At 38.3% G+C, this 19,128-nt stretch overlaps 2 protein-coding genes and 1 pseudogene across 4 annotated transcripts; all 3 read left to right on the top strand.

Moving 5' to 3' along the window:
- Positions 1-6,018: 6,018 nt before the first annotated feature.
- LOC106376032 (squamous cell carcinoma antigen recognized by T-cells 3) lies at positions 6,019-11,422 on the top strand. The gene is made up of 16 exons (XM_013816075.3): positions 6,019-6,332; positions 6,494-6,627; positions 6,748-6,802; positions 7,111-7,326; positions 7,509-7,784; positions 7,938-8,072; positions 8,190-8,315; positions 8,492-8,536; positions 8,631-8,735; positions 8,945-9,087; positions 9,223-9,346; positions 9,597-9,671; positions 9,964-10,317; positions 10,413-10,505; positions 10,765-10,909; positions 10,997-11,422. The coding sequence occupies exons 1-16, from the start codon at positions 6,135-6,137 to the stop codon at positions 11,227-11,229; spliced, it is 2,457 nt and encodes an 818-aa protein (XP_013671529.2). The 5' UTR covers positions 6,019-6,134; the 3' UTR covers positions 11,230-11,422.
- A 118-nt stretch (positions 11,423-11,540) lies between these two features.
- LOC125580129 lies at positions 11,541-12,339 on the top strand (annotated as a pseudogene).
- A 4,432-nt stretch (positions 12,340-16,771) lies between these two features.
- LOC125580128 lies at positions 16,772-18,710 on the top strand. 3 transcript variants are annotated; one of them, XM_048744132.1, is made up of 2 exons: positions 16,772-17,009; positions 17,770-18,710. In XM_048744132.1, the coding sequence occupies exon 2, from the start codon at positions 18,029-18,031 to the stop codon at positions 18,515-18,517; it is 489 nt and encodes a 162-aa protein (XP_048600089.1). In that variant the 5' UTR covers positions 16,772-17,009; positions 17,770-18,028; the 3' UTR covers positions 18,518-18,710. The 3 variants fall into 3 exon arrangements, with proteins under 3 accessions (XP_048600089.1, XP_048600090.1, XP_048600088.1); XM_048744133.1 differs by having other exon boundaries at positions 16,787-17,009; positions 17,908-18,710; XM_048744131.1 differs by having other exon boundaries at positions 16,788-17,009; positions 17,713-18,710.
- The last annotated feature ends 418 nt before the right edge of the window (positions 18,711-19,128 follow it).

Below are 19,128 nucleotides of genomic sequence, written 5' to 3'. Positions count from 1 at the left end.
GCTTTCCCTCATACTCGTAGATCTCCCACTTGTCCTTCCAATCAGAGACTGTGTTGCAGAGGCGTATCTTTGCCTTTGCAACGAATTCCACCTTCAACCTCTCGGTGATTCCCAAACACCAATGCCACTTTTGCTGAAACATAAATTTTTTTAAAAAATTACAATTAATAATAAATATTAAAAAAAATATATATATATATATATATATAAAAGTGAAAATTTAATTAAATTTAAAAATCTTACCGCAAAACATTTAAACCACGTGATCTTAACGTGATTTGGTGTCTTGCTCCAGTTCGGGTATGCCCCGTCGTAGTAACCCTTAATCGTCGCCGAAACGCTCTAGCCAACACGGTTGTTAGCCCCAAACCTGAAAAAATACAATTTAACCGTTAGAAAATAAAAATTAATTTAATTTTAATGTAATAAAAATTAATAACTTACCAATAAGTTCCTCGGGGTCTATCGGGGTCTAGAACATCCAAACCCTCCCGTCAAGGCTGGGCAAGCAAATCCTCCACCGTATATCTCGCGAAGGGAGCATATGAAGGCACACGCAAATCCGGATGAACTGCACTTTCTGGGACAGGCTCAGGTGCAGCCGCTGGAGGAGGAGGTGGAGGCATCTGCGGTGGAAGAGGAGGACTCGAAAAAACTCTCTGAGAAGTCTGAGAGTCTGGAACTGCATTGGAAGACGATGGACCGGAAGAAGATGTACCGGAACCATCGCCAAACAACTGGGCATAAGTAGGTGCTGCTGGTTTCCTTCTAGGACCCATCTAAAAAAAATTTAAATAAATTTAATCAATTATGACGACATAATTAAAAAATTATTCCGTTACCTAACTAATCACCTAAACTATAGTATTCCGTCATCTAACAAATCACCTAAACTAATTATCTAACTAATCACCTAAACTAATTACCTAACTAATTAATAACCTAAACTAACTTTAAAAAAAAAAAAAAAGAGGAGCGAGAATGTTTGATATAGCCAGCTTCAATCTTGTTCCGAATCTGATGACAATCCCGTTCAACGTGTTTCGTTCTCTCATGAAACACCGGGTTGTTCGCAATGTGTATAGCAGCAGTAGAGTCACAATAAAATGCAATGGGACCATCTTGTGGAGATTGTAAATCTTCTAAGAGATGATACAGCCAGATAACTTCACGTGACCCAAATTCCATAGCTCTGTACTCTGATTCCGCAGAAGAATGAGAAACCACGTCTTGTTTCTTAGATTTCCACGAGATGAGAGCATCACCAAGAAACATACAGTAACCTGATGTGGAACGTCTCGTGTCAGCGTATGAACCCCAATCTGCATCAGTGAATCCTTTAAGAACAAGATCAGATGTGGAGGAGTAGAAGAGTCCAAAACCAATAGTGCCTTTCAAGTAATGAAGTATTTTATAGGCAGCTTGAAGATGAGATGGTTTCGGTGCTGATGTAAACTGACATAACTTGTTTACTGCATAAGTGATATCAGGTCGTGTTATGGTCAAGTACATCATGCGACCAACAAGACGCCTATAAGCACACGCATCTTCAAGTAAAGGTTATGTAGAATCGCCTACTAACTTGATGCTAGGATCCATTGGAACAACAGAAGGCTTGCACGCCAACAATCCTGAATCTTCCAACAATCCCAAAGTATATTTGCACTGACAAAGAGAAATGCCCTTGCTAGTTCTAACAATTTCCAGGCCGAGAAAATATTTCAGAGTTCCCAAATCTCTGATCTTGAATGATTTCTGGAGATCAAACTTCAACTGATCAACTTCATGAGTGACATTACTAGCGATAATAATGTCGTCTACATAGACCAACACGGCTATATATTGACCATTAATGTTGCGGATGAACAAAGTGTGATCTGAATGCGATTTCTTAAACCCCAAGTTAAGAAGAGTAGCACTGAATTTCAAAAACCACTGTCTAGAAGCTTGTTTCAGGCCATATAGAGATTTGTTGAGACGATACACATCATTAGCAGGTAGAGATTCCCCCTGCTTTGATGTGTATCCCGGAGGCAAAGTCATATAGATTTCTTCATGAAGATCCCCATTCAAGAAGGCATTAGAAACGTCAAGCTGAGTGAGATGCCAATTCTTAGCAGCTGAAACAGCAAGTAGTGTCTTGACTGTTGTCATTTTCGCCACCGGAGAGAAGGTTTCCACAAAATCAATACCCTCTTGCTGAGTATAACCTTTGGCAACCAGTTGGGCTTTATATCTTTCAAGAGTCCCATCTGCATTGACATTTATCTTGTATACCCATTTACAACCTATAGCATGCTTATCAGGTGGAATGGAACAGATAGTCCAAGTGTTTGATTTCTCCAGAGCCATAAGTTCTTCATTCATGGCCTGCAACCACTCATCAAAACGTTTGGTCTGAGTGAATGAAGTAGGTTCCGGATGAAGAGCAATAGCACAGATGTAACCCTTATATTCTTCAGAGAGATTGCTATAAGACACATATGCAGAGAGTGGATATGGAATATCTGTATCTGCTTCACTGATATGGCAGTAGTAATCATGAAGGTGTGAAGGTAGCTTTGAAAGTCTTTTTGTCTTCGTAGTATCAACCTTAGAATTGGATTCATTACTTGCAGAGGAGACACTATCAACGGGAAAGTCATGTATCTTGATAGGAATTTCAATTCCTCCTGCAGCAGATGCAGTTGCAGATGTAGTTGAAGCAGAAGAAAAAATGTATGTGTAGATACTATCTTGACCTTTAGCATAAGGAAAGATGTCTTCATGGAAGATAACATTCCATGAAATGTATGTTTCATTAGTCGCCAAGTCCATTACTTTGTATCCTTTGTAACCGGCAGGGTAACCAAGAAATACACAAGATCGGGAACGAGGTTGAAACTTATTGCGTTGCTTAGGTGATGGTGAACAATAAGCCAAACAACCAAAGACACGAAGACCAGAGTTATCAACCTTCTTAGAAGTAAGAATCTCCAAAGGGCTTTTATCTTTCAATAACGGAGAAGGCAATCTGTTGATGATGAAAACAACAGTAAGAATGCAGTCCCCCCCCAAAATTCCACAGGTATCTGAGACTGAAACATAAGAGCTCTTGCAACATTCAAAATATGTTGATGCTTCCTCTCAACAACAGAGTTCTGCTCTGGTGTCTCAAGACAAGAATGAAATGGCATAATACATTTCTTCTTGAACAGCTCTGTAAATTTCAGCTCAGGCGCATTGTCTGATCTGACAGCCTTGACAACCGTTTTATACTGAGTTTCAATCATGGTAAGAAACTCCGGAAAAATAGTGATTACTTCAGTCTTTGTTTTGAGTAGATAGATCCATGTCAAGCGTGTATGATCATCCACAATTGTAAGGAAGTACCGATAACCCTCTATAGTTGATGTTGAGAATGGACCCCATACGTCTATGTGTAGAAGATCAAACGCATTATCAGACATGTTGTTCTGTGAAAGGAATGGAAGGCGCTTTTGTTTAGCCAAAGGACAAATATCACAATGAAAAACACCTTTATTCTTTTGTTTCAATCCAAGTACATCAATGATTGAATCTGTTTTGGATATAGAGGGATGACCCAATCGTTTGTGCCATAAACATGAATCTAGAACAACATGTGAAACATAAGCAAAATGTTCTTGAAGCGGTCTTGGAGCAGCAACACCAGCAACGTCAAGAACATACAGGTTTGAAATCTGATCACCCTTAAATCAGATCCTTGGTAAGATCCTGTATCATACAAGAATCCGGGTCAAAGATAATCTGATATCCCAAATCCTTTGTAGTCTGGCTTACACTCATTAGACTGAGTCGAAAGTCTGGAATGTACAGAACATTATTCAACACCATTGTATCACTCAAACGAACTCTGCCCATACCAGCTATTTTAACTCCAAAACCAGTAGGAAGAGTCACTGAGGTATTCATTGACTCAGAAAGTTCTTCAAATAAAGATTTATCGTGAGCAACATGGTGTGTTGCTCCACTATCAACAATCCAAGATTCAGCACATAAAACATTTTTCGTCGCTCGCAGCATGCCAATGAAACATAACGTAGAGGAGGAAAAATTCATACCAGGCAAAGTCGTGATTGTGCCACCAGAAGTCGAAACACAATTCACTTGAGCTGGTGTTGGTGTAAGCTGGGAGTTGAAATAGGCAATCACACCTTCAATCTGATCCTTTGTGAGACTGTTGAGCATATTTGAGGAAGAGGAATCCAAAGCAAGTTGAGCAACAAGAGGTTTTGGATTGCCAGAGTGCTTGTTGTAATGCGGTTTCTCAGGTTGTTGTTTCATCTTGTGCTTAAAGCCAACATGATAACCATGAATCTTATAGCAGGTATCTGTTGTATGACCATTATATCCGCAATGTGAGCAGACTGGTCGATTCTGCCTCGGAATGTAGTTAGTCTGAGTAGCATTGACTGAAGGTATAGACGCAGCAATGTTGAAAGCAGAAGCATTGTGGACCGGAATGATATTCCTCTGGTATGGTCCTGATCAAGAAGGTTATAGACCTCAGCCAACTCAGGTACATTCTTCTTCATTATGATATGACTTCGAATAACTGCATAAGACTCATTCAATCCAGGAAGAAACTTTATAACTTTAGCATGATCTGCCTTTGTTGCAGTAGCCTTGCAACAGTCACAAGTGCGACAGGTAGTAACACAATTAGCTCCATCCAACTCATCCCAAAGAGTCTTCAAGGTAGTATAATACGTTGAAAGATCCATTGGTCCATGTTGAAGTGACCAAATCTGTTGGGAAAGCTGATACGAACGGGGAAGATTCGTAATATGAAAGCGAGTTTGTAGATCCTTCCATATCTCAGATGCATCGTTGAAACGAAGTATGCTCTTGTAAATTTGCTTCGAAACTGTGTTCAGGATCCATGACTTTACCATTGAGTTGCATCTAGACCAGATCCGAAATGTAGGATGAGATTCAAGAGGTCTAACCAAAGATCCATCAACAAACACAAGCTTATTCTTCGCATCTAGAGCTATATTCATGGCAATACTCTAGTTATCATAGTTCGTTCCATCAAGGTTTTCAGAGATAATAGAAATACCTGGATTATCTCCACTCGTGAGATGAAACGATGAGTGGATGCTGTTCAGCGAAAGATCGTCCGTGTCAGACGATACCGGAGACGATTCTTCAGGAACAGAAGAACGGCGAGCTGAAGAAGCCACTGATTTACCAAGGCGATGCGTAGTTCTTCAACTAGTCACCATCGTAGTAGCTCGATCCTGATATTTGTGATTCTCGGTGAAATAAACGATGAATCTATCAAGAGAATCAAAAAGAGTGATCGATCGGGAGAATCACCGATCAATCGAGGTCAAAATGAAAGGAGAAAAGGAATCGGACCGATTGAGGTTTCGAGCCTCAATACTCTGATACCATGTTAGAGCTTAGAGAGAAAGAAATAAACGAAGAAGATAATGTAACAAACTTTCTCTCGTATTCATCTTAGTCAACCAAATGTGTACAACGTCACTTATATAGTGATAAGGTTCTCGGTCTAAGTCTAACTGACAACTAAACCGAAATAAACCATTTAAACCACATTCATACTCTAATACTCATCTTATGGTTTCACTTGGTTCTTAATGATTCTATTTGCGTTGCTTAAGTTCACACTGAAAAGAGCACGCACTTGGTCCCATTGACATGTTTTGAACTAACTTGAGAAATTGGAAAGAACGGTTCGGTTGGTGATAAACCGAGTTGGTCTAGGAAAGTAGGTTCAGTTGAGGTGATTAGTATACCGGTTCAGAAAGTCAACAAAGCTGATCCGTCGAAACGGATGGAACCGACTTCCGAGAGTTAAATTCCAATTTGGTCTACTCTAAACCAACATAGACCAAGAAAATCTCATTAAAAAGGCTTGTTTTCTTTCTGGGCCTATAAAGGGCTCTAGAATATCAATTTGAGGTCAAAGTTGACAAAACTGGTTTAGTGAGACTTCTTTAAACCGGTTCAGCTAGCTTTTAAATTGATTTTAGTTGCTCCAGACTCGACGACGGAGGAGTTCGTCAGCCACTGTTTGTAACAGAGAGCAAAAAAAACCGCAGATTTTAAAACCCTAAAAGCTAACAGCTTGAGAAACTCTGAAGATGGATGACAGTGAGCTACTCGTTAGCAGCGATCAGAAGATGGAAGACGCTTCAACCGTAAACCCTATCCCACCCTCGTCGGATGATTCCGGCGAGTCCGATTCCGAATCGGAGGATGAGGCCGAGTCTAATCACCAGATTGAAACCCTAGAGTCGGAGCTCTCCGCCAATCCTTACAACTACGATGCTTATGTCCAAGTAATAGTCACCCTCTCTACCTTCCTTTTTGCTCATGTGATTGAGAAACTTTGAATAGTTCTTCCATTTGTTCGATTTCTTCTCTCTTGCTGGAGATATATAGATTGTTTGTTTGTATGCTTAGAGGTTTTCAAACTTTTTTTTTTGCAATCTTGTTTCAGTATATAAAGCTTCTAAGGAAAACAGCGAACCTTGAGAAGCTAAGACAAGCAAGGGAAGCTATGAGTGCTATGTTTCCGTTGAGTCCTTCTTTGTGGCTTGAATGGGCGAGGGATGAAGCTTCTCTAGCCTCTAGGTAAGATAGTATCTGCTGTTATTCGTCTCTTAATATGATCTATTGCTCGTGCTTCCGTTTTCATCCTAGGCATCACTTGCTTTTGCTTTAATCATTCTTTGTTTACGGTTCATTCTGCAGTGATAATGTGCCTGAAATTGTGAAGCTTTACGAACGAGGGATTTCTGATTATCAGGTATGTTCTCTTCTCTACTGGAAACAACATCTGGAACAAAGGCTTTCTGATTATCATCACCATTTTTTGGAAGGGTTTTGTTAGATAGATTGACTATGTAGATATACTTGGTTATGCTGTTTCGAATTTTAGTCTTGAAGAATCTTGTATATATTAGTTTTTCATTTTCGTCTTCTATTGATTGTGAGTAGTGACTCGTGAGTACTTGTGGGTAGAGTCCGTCTACCTTTGAGGCTTTTATGATATTTTTTCGACTGATGGTTCATTTCAGTTTGAATTAATAAGCTAATATGTGTTCTTGTATGCAGTCTGTGTCTCTTTGGTGTGACTACCTGAACTTTTTGCGAGAGTTTGATCCGTCCGTTAATGGGTATACACCTGATGGTATCTCAAAAATGAGGAATCTTTTTGAACGTGCTATTCCGGCTGCGGGATTCCATGTTACTCAAGGCAATAGAATATGGGAAGGATATAGAGAGTTTGAGCAAGGCATCTTAGACACTATTGACAAGGCTGACCTTGAGGTGGGATTTATTTTCTTGATTTTGTTATTTACGTTTTATTCACTGCATTCTAGCAGCATGTTAGCGAGGTTTGTGTCCGAGGAAGATTCCTCTATGAGATAGATGCGGGAGAACAATTTTTTCATAAAGTTACATTTGTTTATAGTTCTTTGAATTTACTAAGAGCTCGTTTTATTTTGCAGGAGAGGAATAAACAGATACAAAGGATTCGAAGCATATTTCACCGTCACCTGTCTGTTCCGCTGAAAGATTTAAGCTCCACCCTTATTACATATAAGGCTTGGGAGTTGGAACAGGGCACTGACCTTGATATTGGATCTGATGATTTGAGTAAGGTTTCTCCCCAGGTTGCTGTTGCAAACAAGAAGGCACAACAGATGTATAGTGAACGTGCCCATCTTGAAGAGAACATATCTAAGAAAGATTTATCGGACACGGAAAAGTTTCAGCATTTCATGGTGCGTATGGCTTATTGTGCAGTTAATATTGGTATATATGCTGTGTTGAAGTTGAATTATAGTATGCCTACCATCTGTAATCGTATTGCGTGACGGATCTGAATCTAGAGACTTGTCTATTTGGAAACCTGATGACTGTATTTTATTTTGTAGAGTTACATTAAGTTTGAGCAGACGTCTGGAGATCCTACCCGAGTTCAAGCTATATACGAACGCGCTGTGGCTGAATTCCCGGTTTCAAGTGACTTGTGGATAGACTACACCAGCTATCTTGATAAAACTTTGAAGGTTATTCATCTCTTGTTGTAGCTTCTTTGTGGGATTTATTCTCAGTATATCACTTCTTCTATATTGTTTTTTCTCTAACACTTTCTGCTTCATTTTTACTATGAACTTCCTGCGCAGGTTGGAAAAGCTATAACGCATGCTTATTCTAGGGCGACTAGAAGTTGCCCTTGGACTGGAGATCTTTGGACTCGTTATTTGCTTGCTTTAGAGCGTGGTTCTGCATCCGAAAACGATATTTATGCTGTAAGTCTCATTTGTTTGAATGAAAAATCAAAATAAATATATTGAAAGGAAAGGATACTCGCCCCAACATTGATTTATCCCTGTTATCTTTCTTTTACCATATCTCGTGCTTATGCTATGAGATTTTCAGAAAGTTATGCTGAGAAATATCCTATTATTCAAATTGTTTCATACAGGTCTTTGAGAAGTCATTGCAGTGCACCTTTTCCTCTTTTGAGGAGGTACAACTTTTGCTTCCATGATTTTCTTATCTATTTTCTAGCATGTATCCATTCACTCTATTCAATGTAATTCTTATGAGATGTTCCTCATCAGTACCTGGAATTATACCTCACTCGAGTAGATGGCCTGAGAAGGAGAATGATTTCAACCTCGATGGTAGAGACTTTGGATTATTCTCTGATAAGAGAAACTTTTCAGGTTTGTATGTTGCTTTTACCATCAGTAATATCCTCAAATATCTGTTCCCATCTTTAAAGATCTTTGTATGGTTAGCAGTTCTTTTAGTTAGTTGTATCTTTCCATTTGAAAGGCTGTCTAGGTTTTTTGTTTGTAAACATGGTATTGTGTTTAACTTTTCAAATGATTTGAACCTCTTCTGAACTAACTTAAAATTTCTTTCCTATCAGCAAGCATCAGACTATCTAACGCCCCAGATGCAAAATACAGACAGTTTGGTGCGTTTGCATGCTTATTGGGCCAACTTGGAACTGAATATTGGAAAAGATCTAGCTGGAGCAAGAGGTGTTTGGGATAGCTTTCTGAAAAAGAGGTTTTGCAAGCTATATCCTTTATATATGATTTATTATAGATTTAAACTTTAAATAATACAGGTAGATTACATCATTTGTCACTTGTCAGAATGCGGCATGGTCCATTATGATTTATGTTACTTCCTTCTCTCCAGTGGTGGGATGCTAGCAGCCTGGCAGGCATACATTGATATGGAAGTGCGCTTGGGGCACGTAAAGGAAGCTAGGTCTATTTACCGGAGGTGCTATACAAGAAAGTTTGATGGGACTGGCTCAGAAGTATGCACTCTATTCTTTCTTGTTTTATGTGTTACTCTTACTTTTGTTTTGTTATCGAAGTAGGGACTTGGCTCTGACAACATGTTCTTTAGCTTCACATGCAACTAAGACGGCACAGACTATTATTGATAGATAGTAGATAAATTATGTATGAAGGTGGCAACTTGAAATTTGAATGCACCGTATGACTAAGTATCCATGTCGAATTTTTATACGCCTATATCATTTCCTAAGAAGGACAATCTTCCAGGATATATGCCATGGATGGTTACGCTTTGAAAGGGAGCGTGGAGCTTTGGAAGATTTTGACCATGCCGTTCAAAAGGTATTTATTGTTTACTATTATCCTTCTTTTCTAGATAATGGTAAATATTAATTTATGTTAGCTGGTTTTGGTTTTGGTTTTGATGCTAACTGTGATGTGATGAATACGTCAAGTTCAATCTGATAAATTATTAGATTCCTGTTCACCGCACTTCTCTTGGCTTCCTAAATACAGTTTCCCTATATCTGAATCTGATGTTCTTATTTTAAACGCAATGCATTCGCGCTAAAAAACATGGAGAAGAATTGTGGAAGCCGTAAATTATATGATTTGCTGGTTTTTTGTTCCTTAGGTAACACCCCGCTTGGAAGAGCTACAACTGATAAGGCTACAACAAGAGTCTGCACCTGTCAAACCGTCAGCCGGCGTAAAAGAGCATAACCCACAAAAGAGTACACGTGAAAAGAGAAAAGCTGGACCGAATGTAGAAGAAGAGTCTTCTGCTAAGCGGCAAAAGAGTAAAGGTCAAAAGATGAATGACGAGGAAGCAGAAGGTAAGACTGCAACTGTACCAAACAAAAAAAGTAAGTCAGAGACTGAAAAAGCAGCTGATTCAAAGAGAGAAGAGTCAGAAGGCGCTAAACCAGTGAAGCCGAAAATCTTCACAGACGAGTGTACAGCTTTTCTTTCAAATCTCAGTCCTAAGTTAAGTATATATGAGCTTCATGTTAAATTTACGAAGTAGACCTATTGGAAAAAAAATGTGGGACATTCTGATACAGGTTATGCTGTTTTTGGCAGGCGCAAGAGGAAGATATACGCAAGTTCTTTAGCGATGTTGGTGGTGTTGCTTCCATTCGCATTCTCCATGACAAAGGCACTGGAAAACCAAGGGTATGTCTGTCGAACACACCTTCATAATATGTGATGTCATTATTTACTGTTACTGTTAATGAATCTGAAAATCTCCGCGTGGTCATGCTTTAGATGAAATCCTGTTTGTAATAGATAATAAGCAACTAGATCTTTCCATCGCGGTTGTTGCTGGAAACTGTTCACCATAGATAGCAATTAAATGCATACTGCCAACGACTATTTGTTTTAGTGAAGCATGCCAATATTGTGGATTGCTTGATGCTCTTGTATCTCTCAGGGACTGGCATACGTTGACTTTGTGGATGATGAGCACCTTGCAGCAGCTATAGCAAAAAACAGAAAGATGTTACTTGGTAAGAAGATCAGTATAGCACGGTCAAATCCAAAGAAGGGTAAAAAAGATTTCACTCGGCGTGGAAATGGTGAGAATCTCTGTCTTTCTAGTTTATTAATTACGTAGCTACTTGTGGTGCAAATAATATTAACCTTGGTATGATTTGCTTCCACAGAAGGTTCGGGGAATTCAAAGGACACATCCCAGGTTTCTGACAAGGCGAAAGCACCTCTTGATGGCGAAACAGAGGGTGAAAAGCGAGGAAATGAAGTGGAGGTGAGGGGTAAGAACACGTTCGCCATCCCACGAACTGTTAAAGCACTCGGCTTCACGACACCCAAACCCATCGCAGCAGATGAGACGCCAAAATCAAATGACGAGTTCAGGAATATGTTCCTTAAAAAGTAAGGCTTTGGGCTTTGGGCTTTGGTCCCTTCTCTTCTCTTCCCCTGGATACAACTTTCTTGTTCTTCTTTTCTAAACACACTCTCTGAACCAATTTTTTGTTGTAGACTGACAATGTCGCATCTGAAGCTCTCGTTTGTGTTGAGATAATTAGATAATTTTCAATAACTAAATATACAATTTGAAGTTATTGCAAGATGACCATGTTTTCAGTCCGGCCATCATGTCTTTATCCGTCCATAGGATGCGTAAATCTTCTGCTTCTGGTATTTCGTTTGATGTTAAAGCCATATATAATCATGTGTTTAAAGAGCTTCACCGATAGTTTTACTTTAATTTAGAGGTAATCTTTGGTGGTGATGGGCAAAGATGAACGTATCGACATAACTTGCATTTAGATAGAGAATGTCGTTATCATTAATGGTAGGTGTGGTGTGTGGGGCCTCTGCAAGATGGTGATAATAAAACGGTCACAAAAACTGAAAAAAATCACAAAAAGCTAAAGAAGATTTGATTATAGCTCATTTTGACTTTTTTTTTGTTGCAACGGTTACAAAATAATCACCTTTTGATACAAAAAGGCAGCAGTGTACCATTTTCTTAAGCCTAAAGGAGTATCCATCCAATGAAGGTTATGAAAGCAGTGAAGAAGCTCAAGTTCTGGTCAAGAAAGAAGAAGAAACACAAGCAAGCTTCCTCATCTTCTCAGCCACACCAATCCTCCGCAGTGTCAGCTCCTCTTCTTGAGCCAACAGCACCTCCTCTCTCGTTTTCGTTCGATGAAATCAGCGTCTTTATGCGCCAGAGACATCATCAGCATCTCCTTGGAACACTCCGTTGCCTCAGAAACAAGAAGAAACCATCGTCGAGATAAAACCCTTGTCTCAAGTGTCTGATCTTCGCATCAATCAGTCTTATCAGCAGTACATGGTCCCGAATCCAAGTTGTCATGTTCCTATTATCGTAGAAGCAGCTCCAGCCAAGAGATAATCAGTGGGAATATTCGGTTGTGTTATCGAGTTAAGCTCAAATGTAGTTCGTTGTTTCTTCCCTTGTTTTAGCCGCCATCAAGAAAACTATTTACGACAATAATTCAATATCTTTGACATGTTACATGAGTTATGTTTACATCTTCGTAGTTCCTATTACATCATCATCTTACAAAACATTCCGACACGTGGCAGAGTATTTAATCAAACAACTTCGTCTTTTGTACTCTGAAAACAAAAAGACAAAGAGACTTCCTCAGATCTTATCAAAGTGGGACCCATCATCAATATGTACGGACGACAACCCTTGAGTGGTTCTCTAGAGATCAATGCAGCAGACTCCATCGCCAACGACGATCGCAGCCGAAACATTCAAGAACTCGGACCGTGCCACTCTTCCTCCTCCACTCGACGTGACGCGGCGGAGCTGGCTACTCGAACCACCACAGCCGAAGAAAAAGAAGTACGTTGATCTCGGTTGTATGCTAGTTAGCCGCAAGATCTTTCTGTGGACTCTCGGGACCGTTCTTGTAACCTCCTTTCTCGGTGGCTCCATAACCATGATCGTAAGGCACGCGCCGCACCACAAACAGAGGGAACCTAAACCTGACAACTACACTGTCGCTCTCCGTAAAGCTCTCATGTTCTTCAACGCTCAGAAATGTAAGCTCAACAAAACAAAAGTACTAACAGTTAATCTAGACACTCAGTTATGTTTTGTCATGTCTTAATCTAATGTCTTATCACTTTATCAGGGCTTTGGAGACTGATTTAATAAATTTTTTTTTACCAATTTATAGATTTATATTTATATAATTTTCTTTAAAAATTTTGGTGCCTTCAGGGATAGCCCATGTTAACCTATCTTGATCATGTTACCAGTCACGAAATGGCTCGGAAAGCTAGTGCCTTCAGGGATAGCCCATACTGTGGCGTACCTAGCTGGGATAACAAGCTTCCCGGAGCTCAGGTTAGTTCTCTTTTTGGAAAAAAATTGTAGTTAATGATGTTGTGACGGACTAGATGCCCTCGCTCTACTAAAGCCAAATGTACGTCACAGTTATTAACTCCTAGCTTAGTATGATATTGTCTGTTTTGAGCATAAGTCTTCACGGATTTGTTCTTAGATTGGTTGCTCTCCAAAATGCTTCATACTAAATGGACTTGGAAAATACTTAAATATTAGGGTCCGATTGGTGACCATCCGGGAAACAAGAGGAACGAATAAAAAAGGAATGTACGGGAATAAAATACCAGGAATGAAAAGGAATGGTTATTCCTTATCAAATTTGACAAGGAATAATTTTGTTCTTTAATTCTCTACAAAAAAGGGAATGAAAGGGAATGAGAGGAAATTATTATTCCTTGTGAATGGTAATTTTTTTTAGGAACGTTAGGAAATGCATTATTCCTCGTCGTTCCCTGGTCACCATTCATACCCTTAGACTTTCTTTGGTCTAATATTATTTTGATTGCTTATATATCTTAATAAATACTACTTTGGCTGACTCTTTAACCACTTGCTATGTGATTTTTTAGTTGTTGTTGACGCGATTGAGTATTGCGTTCCAAGAAAACAGTCAAGTCTTTTTGTACATATATATGATGGTTGCAGGGTTTGCATCATAAATGGGAAAAAACCCCAAACTGTACTTACATAAATCTTGAAAGATTTGCTATTTTCCATTAAAAATAAGATCTTTTAAGTAAGCTTAGAATCTAATTTAAGTCATCACTAACCATTGTGTTCACATATAAATAATACTAGATCCTGATCCGCGCGCCAGCGCGGATATGAATTTTCAGTTTTTAATTATTTATTTTATTAAATGATGTATTTGTAAAATTCATTTATATTATATTCATTAAGTAAATATTTTTTTTTTGCATCTTAAACTATCTGTTTTTTTACGAATGTGTGATATCATACAAAACAATAAAAAAATGAGTATACATAGTTAATTAGATAATTGTAAAAACATAAATTTTTCTTTCGTTTGCGATATCATATAAATAATGATCCGCCCAGTTAACAAAATCATGATTTTTTATGTGTAATTTTTTTTTATTTTGACCATTTAATTAAAACTATATTAAATTTTACATATTTTAATTAGAATATTTTTAATATCTTTACCTTTTTATTTGAAATGCAACTCAATATTTTTTAAAAAATTATAACAAAATATTTAAAAAATATTTTTAGAATTTGTTTGAAAATATGAAAATTACATTTTAAATTAAAATTATCCTAAAATATGATAAGTTTTGATGTAAACGAAAACTCAAATTATGTCAAAAATAATTATATTCAATGATAATAACAATTTAAATTGATTATTTTCTAAAAAATACATTTACAAAAATATTGTTTGAAAGAAAATTCATTTCTCTTTCAAATATAAAATAAAAATATTATAATTAAATAATAAAAAATATAAATAAAAACCATAAATTTAGCAAATGACAACTGAGTTATATTATGCTAAAATTTTATTTCTAACAATTTAGCAAATGACAAATGAGTTATGAGCAAATAATACCATATAATTTTTAAAAACATAGCTATTCTTAAATAGTTTTTGAATAAATAAATATTTTTTAATTTAATCAACTGAAAATAATATCCGTACAATTGTGTGAGTCAAATTCTAGTTTTATTGATGCATGTTATATATTAGTGCTGTATGTTTTAGGTAACATTTTAATGATGCACGTTTTTTAAAATCTCCATTATTAAAATTATGCACTTAAAGATAACTCATGAGGTAATTCGTGCGTTGGTGGATCCTCAGGATGCAAAACTTATAGAAAGTATACCACTGGGTAGGACTCAACGGGTAGATAGAGATGGATGACACTTTACAAAAAATGGAAAATTTTCGGTTAAATCAGGATATCAGGTAGAACGTATCTACCCAGATAGAGATAGACCACCGTTACTGATTGGTCCTACAGTGGATGTTTTAAAGGCTCACTGCTGGAAAATACGGTGCCCACCGAAATTAAAACATTTTCTATGGCAATTAATGACAGGATGCATTGCAGTGCGGAAGAATTTACAAGCAAGGGGGATTAAAGGAGATATATGTTGTGTAAGATGTGGAGCTGTGGAGGAATCGATAAATCATGTTTTTTTTGAATGTCCGCCAGCTCTTCAGGTTTGGGCTCTTTCGAAGATACCATCAAATCCAACTATTTTTCCAACAAATTCCCTCTTTACAAACATGGATTATCTATTCTGGAGAATTCTCCCGTCGATGGAAGATCATCAGTTTGCATGGATACTTTGGTACATTTGGAAAGCTAGGAATAATAAATTTTTTAGTAATTTGGATATGGACCCTATGGATACGCTTAAACTGGCTGAAACAGAATCGATACTGTGGGCGGAAGCACAAATAGCAATCGATCAGAGGATGATAACATCAATAATAGATCCGATATTACCGTCGATACCAGGTAGATGGTGTTTTACAGATGGCTCATGGAAAGAGGGTGTTAGTTTCTCAGGACAAGGTTGGCTTAGTACTTTGGAAGGGTTTGATGGTTTGTTGGGGGCGAGAAATGTCAGGGCTAGTCTTTCGCCTCTTCATGCGGAAATAGAAGCGTTACTCTGGGCAATGGAATGCATGAGGAATTTACGTCAATTTCAGGTTACGTTTGCAACGGTTTGTTCTCAATTGGTGAAGATGGTTTCGGAACCAGAAGAATGGCCAGCTTTTGCAAATTATTTAGAAGACATCACGATCCTGAAAGAGAGCTTCATAAGAGCAGACATTATCTATGTACCACGGACGCAAAATTCAAAGGCGGATAGTCTGGCACGCAGTGCTAGGAAGCAATCGTCTTTTGTCGTTCACATGGATTCAGCTCACCCGGTTTGGTTCACAGAGTCAACATGAGTCTGTAATGCTGATGACAAAAAAAAAAAAAAAAAGATAACTCATGAGTTTTTTTTGTTGATTAAATGACATTATGTCCAAATTTATTTAAGGGTATTTCATTAAGGTAACTGAAAAAAACAAACAATAAAATAAGAAGTTTTAATTCATTTAAGCATATTTCATTAATGTAACTGAAAAGACAAGTAATAAATTAGGCAGTTTTATTCGTTTTAGGATATTTCATAAATGCAACTGAAAAAGACAAGCAAAAAAATAGGGAGTTTAATTAATGAAGTAAGAATATTTTCAAATGGGTACTTCTCTTTTAATAATATAGATATCCTAAAACCCAATTCACGTTAATAACGACTTTTGGTTTAGGCAGCCAAAAAAGAAGACTTGAAGAGTGCTCAAATCAAAGGAACGTCTGATTAAGAAGTTTTTTCAAAATGCTCAAAACTTTGATTGTTCATTTAGATTTTGAAAAAAGTTGGGTTTCATAGCATTTTGAAAAATATAACTAATATAAATTCCATATGCTAATAGATATTTACATTATTAATATTTTCATAGCTAGAAAAAAATTTAAGAGGCCCATAGGAGATGGGCCCTAAGTGGGGGCAATAAGGGCTGGGCTAAGCCTATTGGACAAGCCTTAACAACCCTACTAAAATCCAATGCTTCCGTGGTAAATGTGCGCATCCTTCTCTCTCTGCGATCGCGCCTCCCTCCCTCTCTCTCTAGCACGCGATCGAACCTCCCTCTCTCTCTAGCGGCGATCGAGCCTCCTTCTCTCTCTCTCTAGCGGCGATCGAGCCTCACTCTCTCTCTCGCGGCGATCAAGCCTCTCTCTCCTACTCTCGCAAGTCAGATCTAATCACTCCCTTACTTCAGCCGCACTATCAAAGTAAGCAATTGAAAACTCGAAAACTCGTTGATGTATGTTGATAATGATGTATATGTGATGTATGTTGATAATGTATACTCGTTGATGTATATGTGATGTATGTGATGTGAAAACTCGTATTATTCTCACATCGCAATTGATAACTCGTACATGTGTATGTGTATTTACGTGAAAACTCGTCGATGTATATGTGATGTATGTTGATGATGATGTATATGTGATGTATGTTGATAATGTATACTCGTTGATGTATATGTGATGTGAAAACTCGTATTAGATCTCACATCGCAATTGAGAACTCGTATATGTGTATGTGTATTTCCGTGAAAACTCGTTGATTACATGTGTATTTTGATGAAAACTTATCTCAGCATGGATCTAGTATGATATATTAGAACTCTGATATGTGAATTTGTGTGCTTTAGATTAGATTGCTCATCTGTTTGCTTATTGCTTATCTCAGCATGGATCTGTTTGCTTGGATCTGTTTGCTTATTGCTTATCTCAGCATGGATCTGTTTGCTTATTGCTTATCTCAGCATGGATCTGTTTGCTTATTGCTTATTGCACGGATCTGTTTGCTTATTGCTTATTGCTTATTGCTTATTGCTTATTGCTTATTGCTTATTGCTTATTGCTTATTGCTTATTGCTTATTGCTTATTGCTTATTGCATGGATCTGTTTGCTTATTGCTTATCTCAGACTGGATCTGTTTGCTTATTGCTTATTGCATGGATGAATCTGAATCCAAATCCACAGGGCCTCTACTGTCTTAGATTTGTTCCCACAGATGTCGAAGTCATCGATCAGTTTTTGGTTCCACGCCATCAACATCTCCTGAACTTGAACCGGTCACTGATTCGTCCTTTTAACTTCTTCAGAACTGCTCCTCAACAGGTCAACTTGGAAGCCACGTACGGTAGTGAGTATTATCCGAGAAGGGGCCTTTACTGGTTTCTCGTTGAGAGACCAGCTTTCTGTGATTGCTGTTACTGGTTCCCGAACCCTGATAAACCGAATGAGGAGTTGGAAGCGCTCGGGGAAGCCAGAAAACATCGTGAGTGGAGGCATAATGTTGGGCACAAAGCAGCTCTTCAAGTTTTTATACACGGACCCCACCACCTCCAAGCTCAACAAGCTCAAAACGGGCTGGTCCCTGTATGAATATGCGATTCCCGATCCTCCACTCCCACAGGCACCAACTGATGACATCCTCCCAGTTGAGCCAACCGTGGTGGTGAATGTTTTCTACAATGTTTCAGATGATGAGTATCGGCGCTCAGGCCTTGCCGTTCCACAAGAAGCCGTACAAGTGGTGGAAGCAGAGGACAACGGAGAAGCTGCGCAAGGGCAAGAGGGCCACGTAGAAGAGGACAACGGAGGAGCCGCGCAAGGGCAAGAGGGCCACGTAGAAGAGGACAACGACAACAACAACAACGTCGTCAACGACGATGAAGACGTGTTTGCGAACCTTGCGCCGATCGCCAACATCCCCAACAACATATAAGAAGAGCAGCGAAATGGAATAAGGCGCAGCATCCTTGCTGGTCAATAAATCTAGGTGTCCACCTTGGCTTGTGTGGCTTTTAGTTTACGTTACACGTGAAAAACGTTCAAACTTTGCTATTATGGGTTTGAGTTTACACAACTCGTGTAAAACATTAAAACTTAGCTTATTATATTTTCCGTATGGTTTCATATTTTGCCTGCAATTATTGTTTCAAATACCACGCATACAGTCACAAACAGTTCCAGCTTTCATCAAAGCTTCCATTGCAGACCAACGAGTGAGAGATGTCTTTCCATATGTTGTTTTTTTCTCAACTTGGTTTTGTTATCTGTCTTTTAGATGGAGAACATGGTGCACTATCTAGCGTAGTTAGGTGTAATGCATTAGGACACACGCATAATATTCAGCCCATCAATGGTTTCTGCAGCTGCAATCTAGGCAGCAAGATCAGCACTTCACCAAGTTCCCATTTAAACTAACACTCTCAAGCATCACACCGGCTATTCTGAAACTCAGTTCATGTGAGTAGTGAATCATTTCCATATAATAGTTTATTAATAAGTTGACTGTAAATAAAATAACCTTTGCATATATAAATTCTCCATAAT

Source organism: Brassica napus, chromosome C1, assembly GCF_020379485.1.
Source record: "Brassica napus cultivar Da-Ae chromosome C1, Da-Ae, whole genome shotgun sequence".
Classification (NCBI taxonomy): Eukaryota; Viridiplantae; Streptophyta; class Magnoliopsida; order Brassicales; family Brassicaceae; genus Brassica; species Brassica napus.
This window is presented reverse-complemented; position numbering and strand designations above follow the sequence as displayed.

Bases quoted from the DNA above. Each gene is read 5' to 3' on its own strand.
- LOC106376032 (XM_013816075.3), top strand. From the start codon at position 6,135: ATGGATGACAGTGAGCTACTCGTTAGCAGCGATCAGAAGATGGAAGAC. The intron at 6,803-7,110 runs GTATGTTCTCTT...TCTTGTATGCAG, and splicing joins GAGGGATTTCTGATTATCAG to TCTGTGTCTCTTTGGTGTGA. The intron at 9,088-9,222 runs GTTTTGCAAGCT...CCTTCTCTCCAG, and splicing joins GATAGCTTTCTGAAAAAGAG to TGGTGGGATGCTAGCAGCCT.
- LOC125580128 (XM_048744132.1), top strand. From the start codon at position 18,029: ATGAGGAGTTGGAAGCGCTCGGGGAAGCCAGAAAACATCGTGAGTGGA.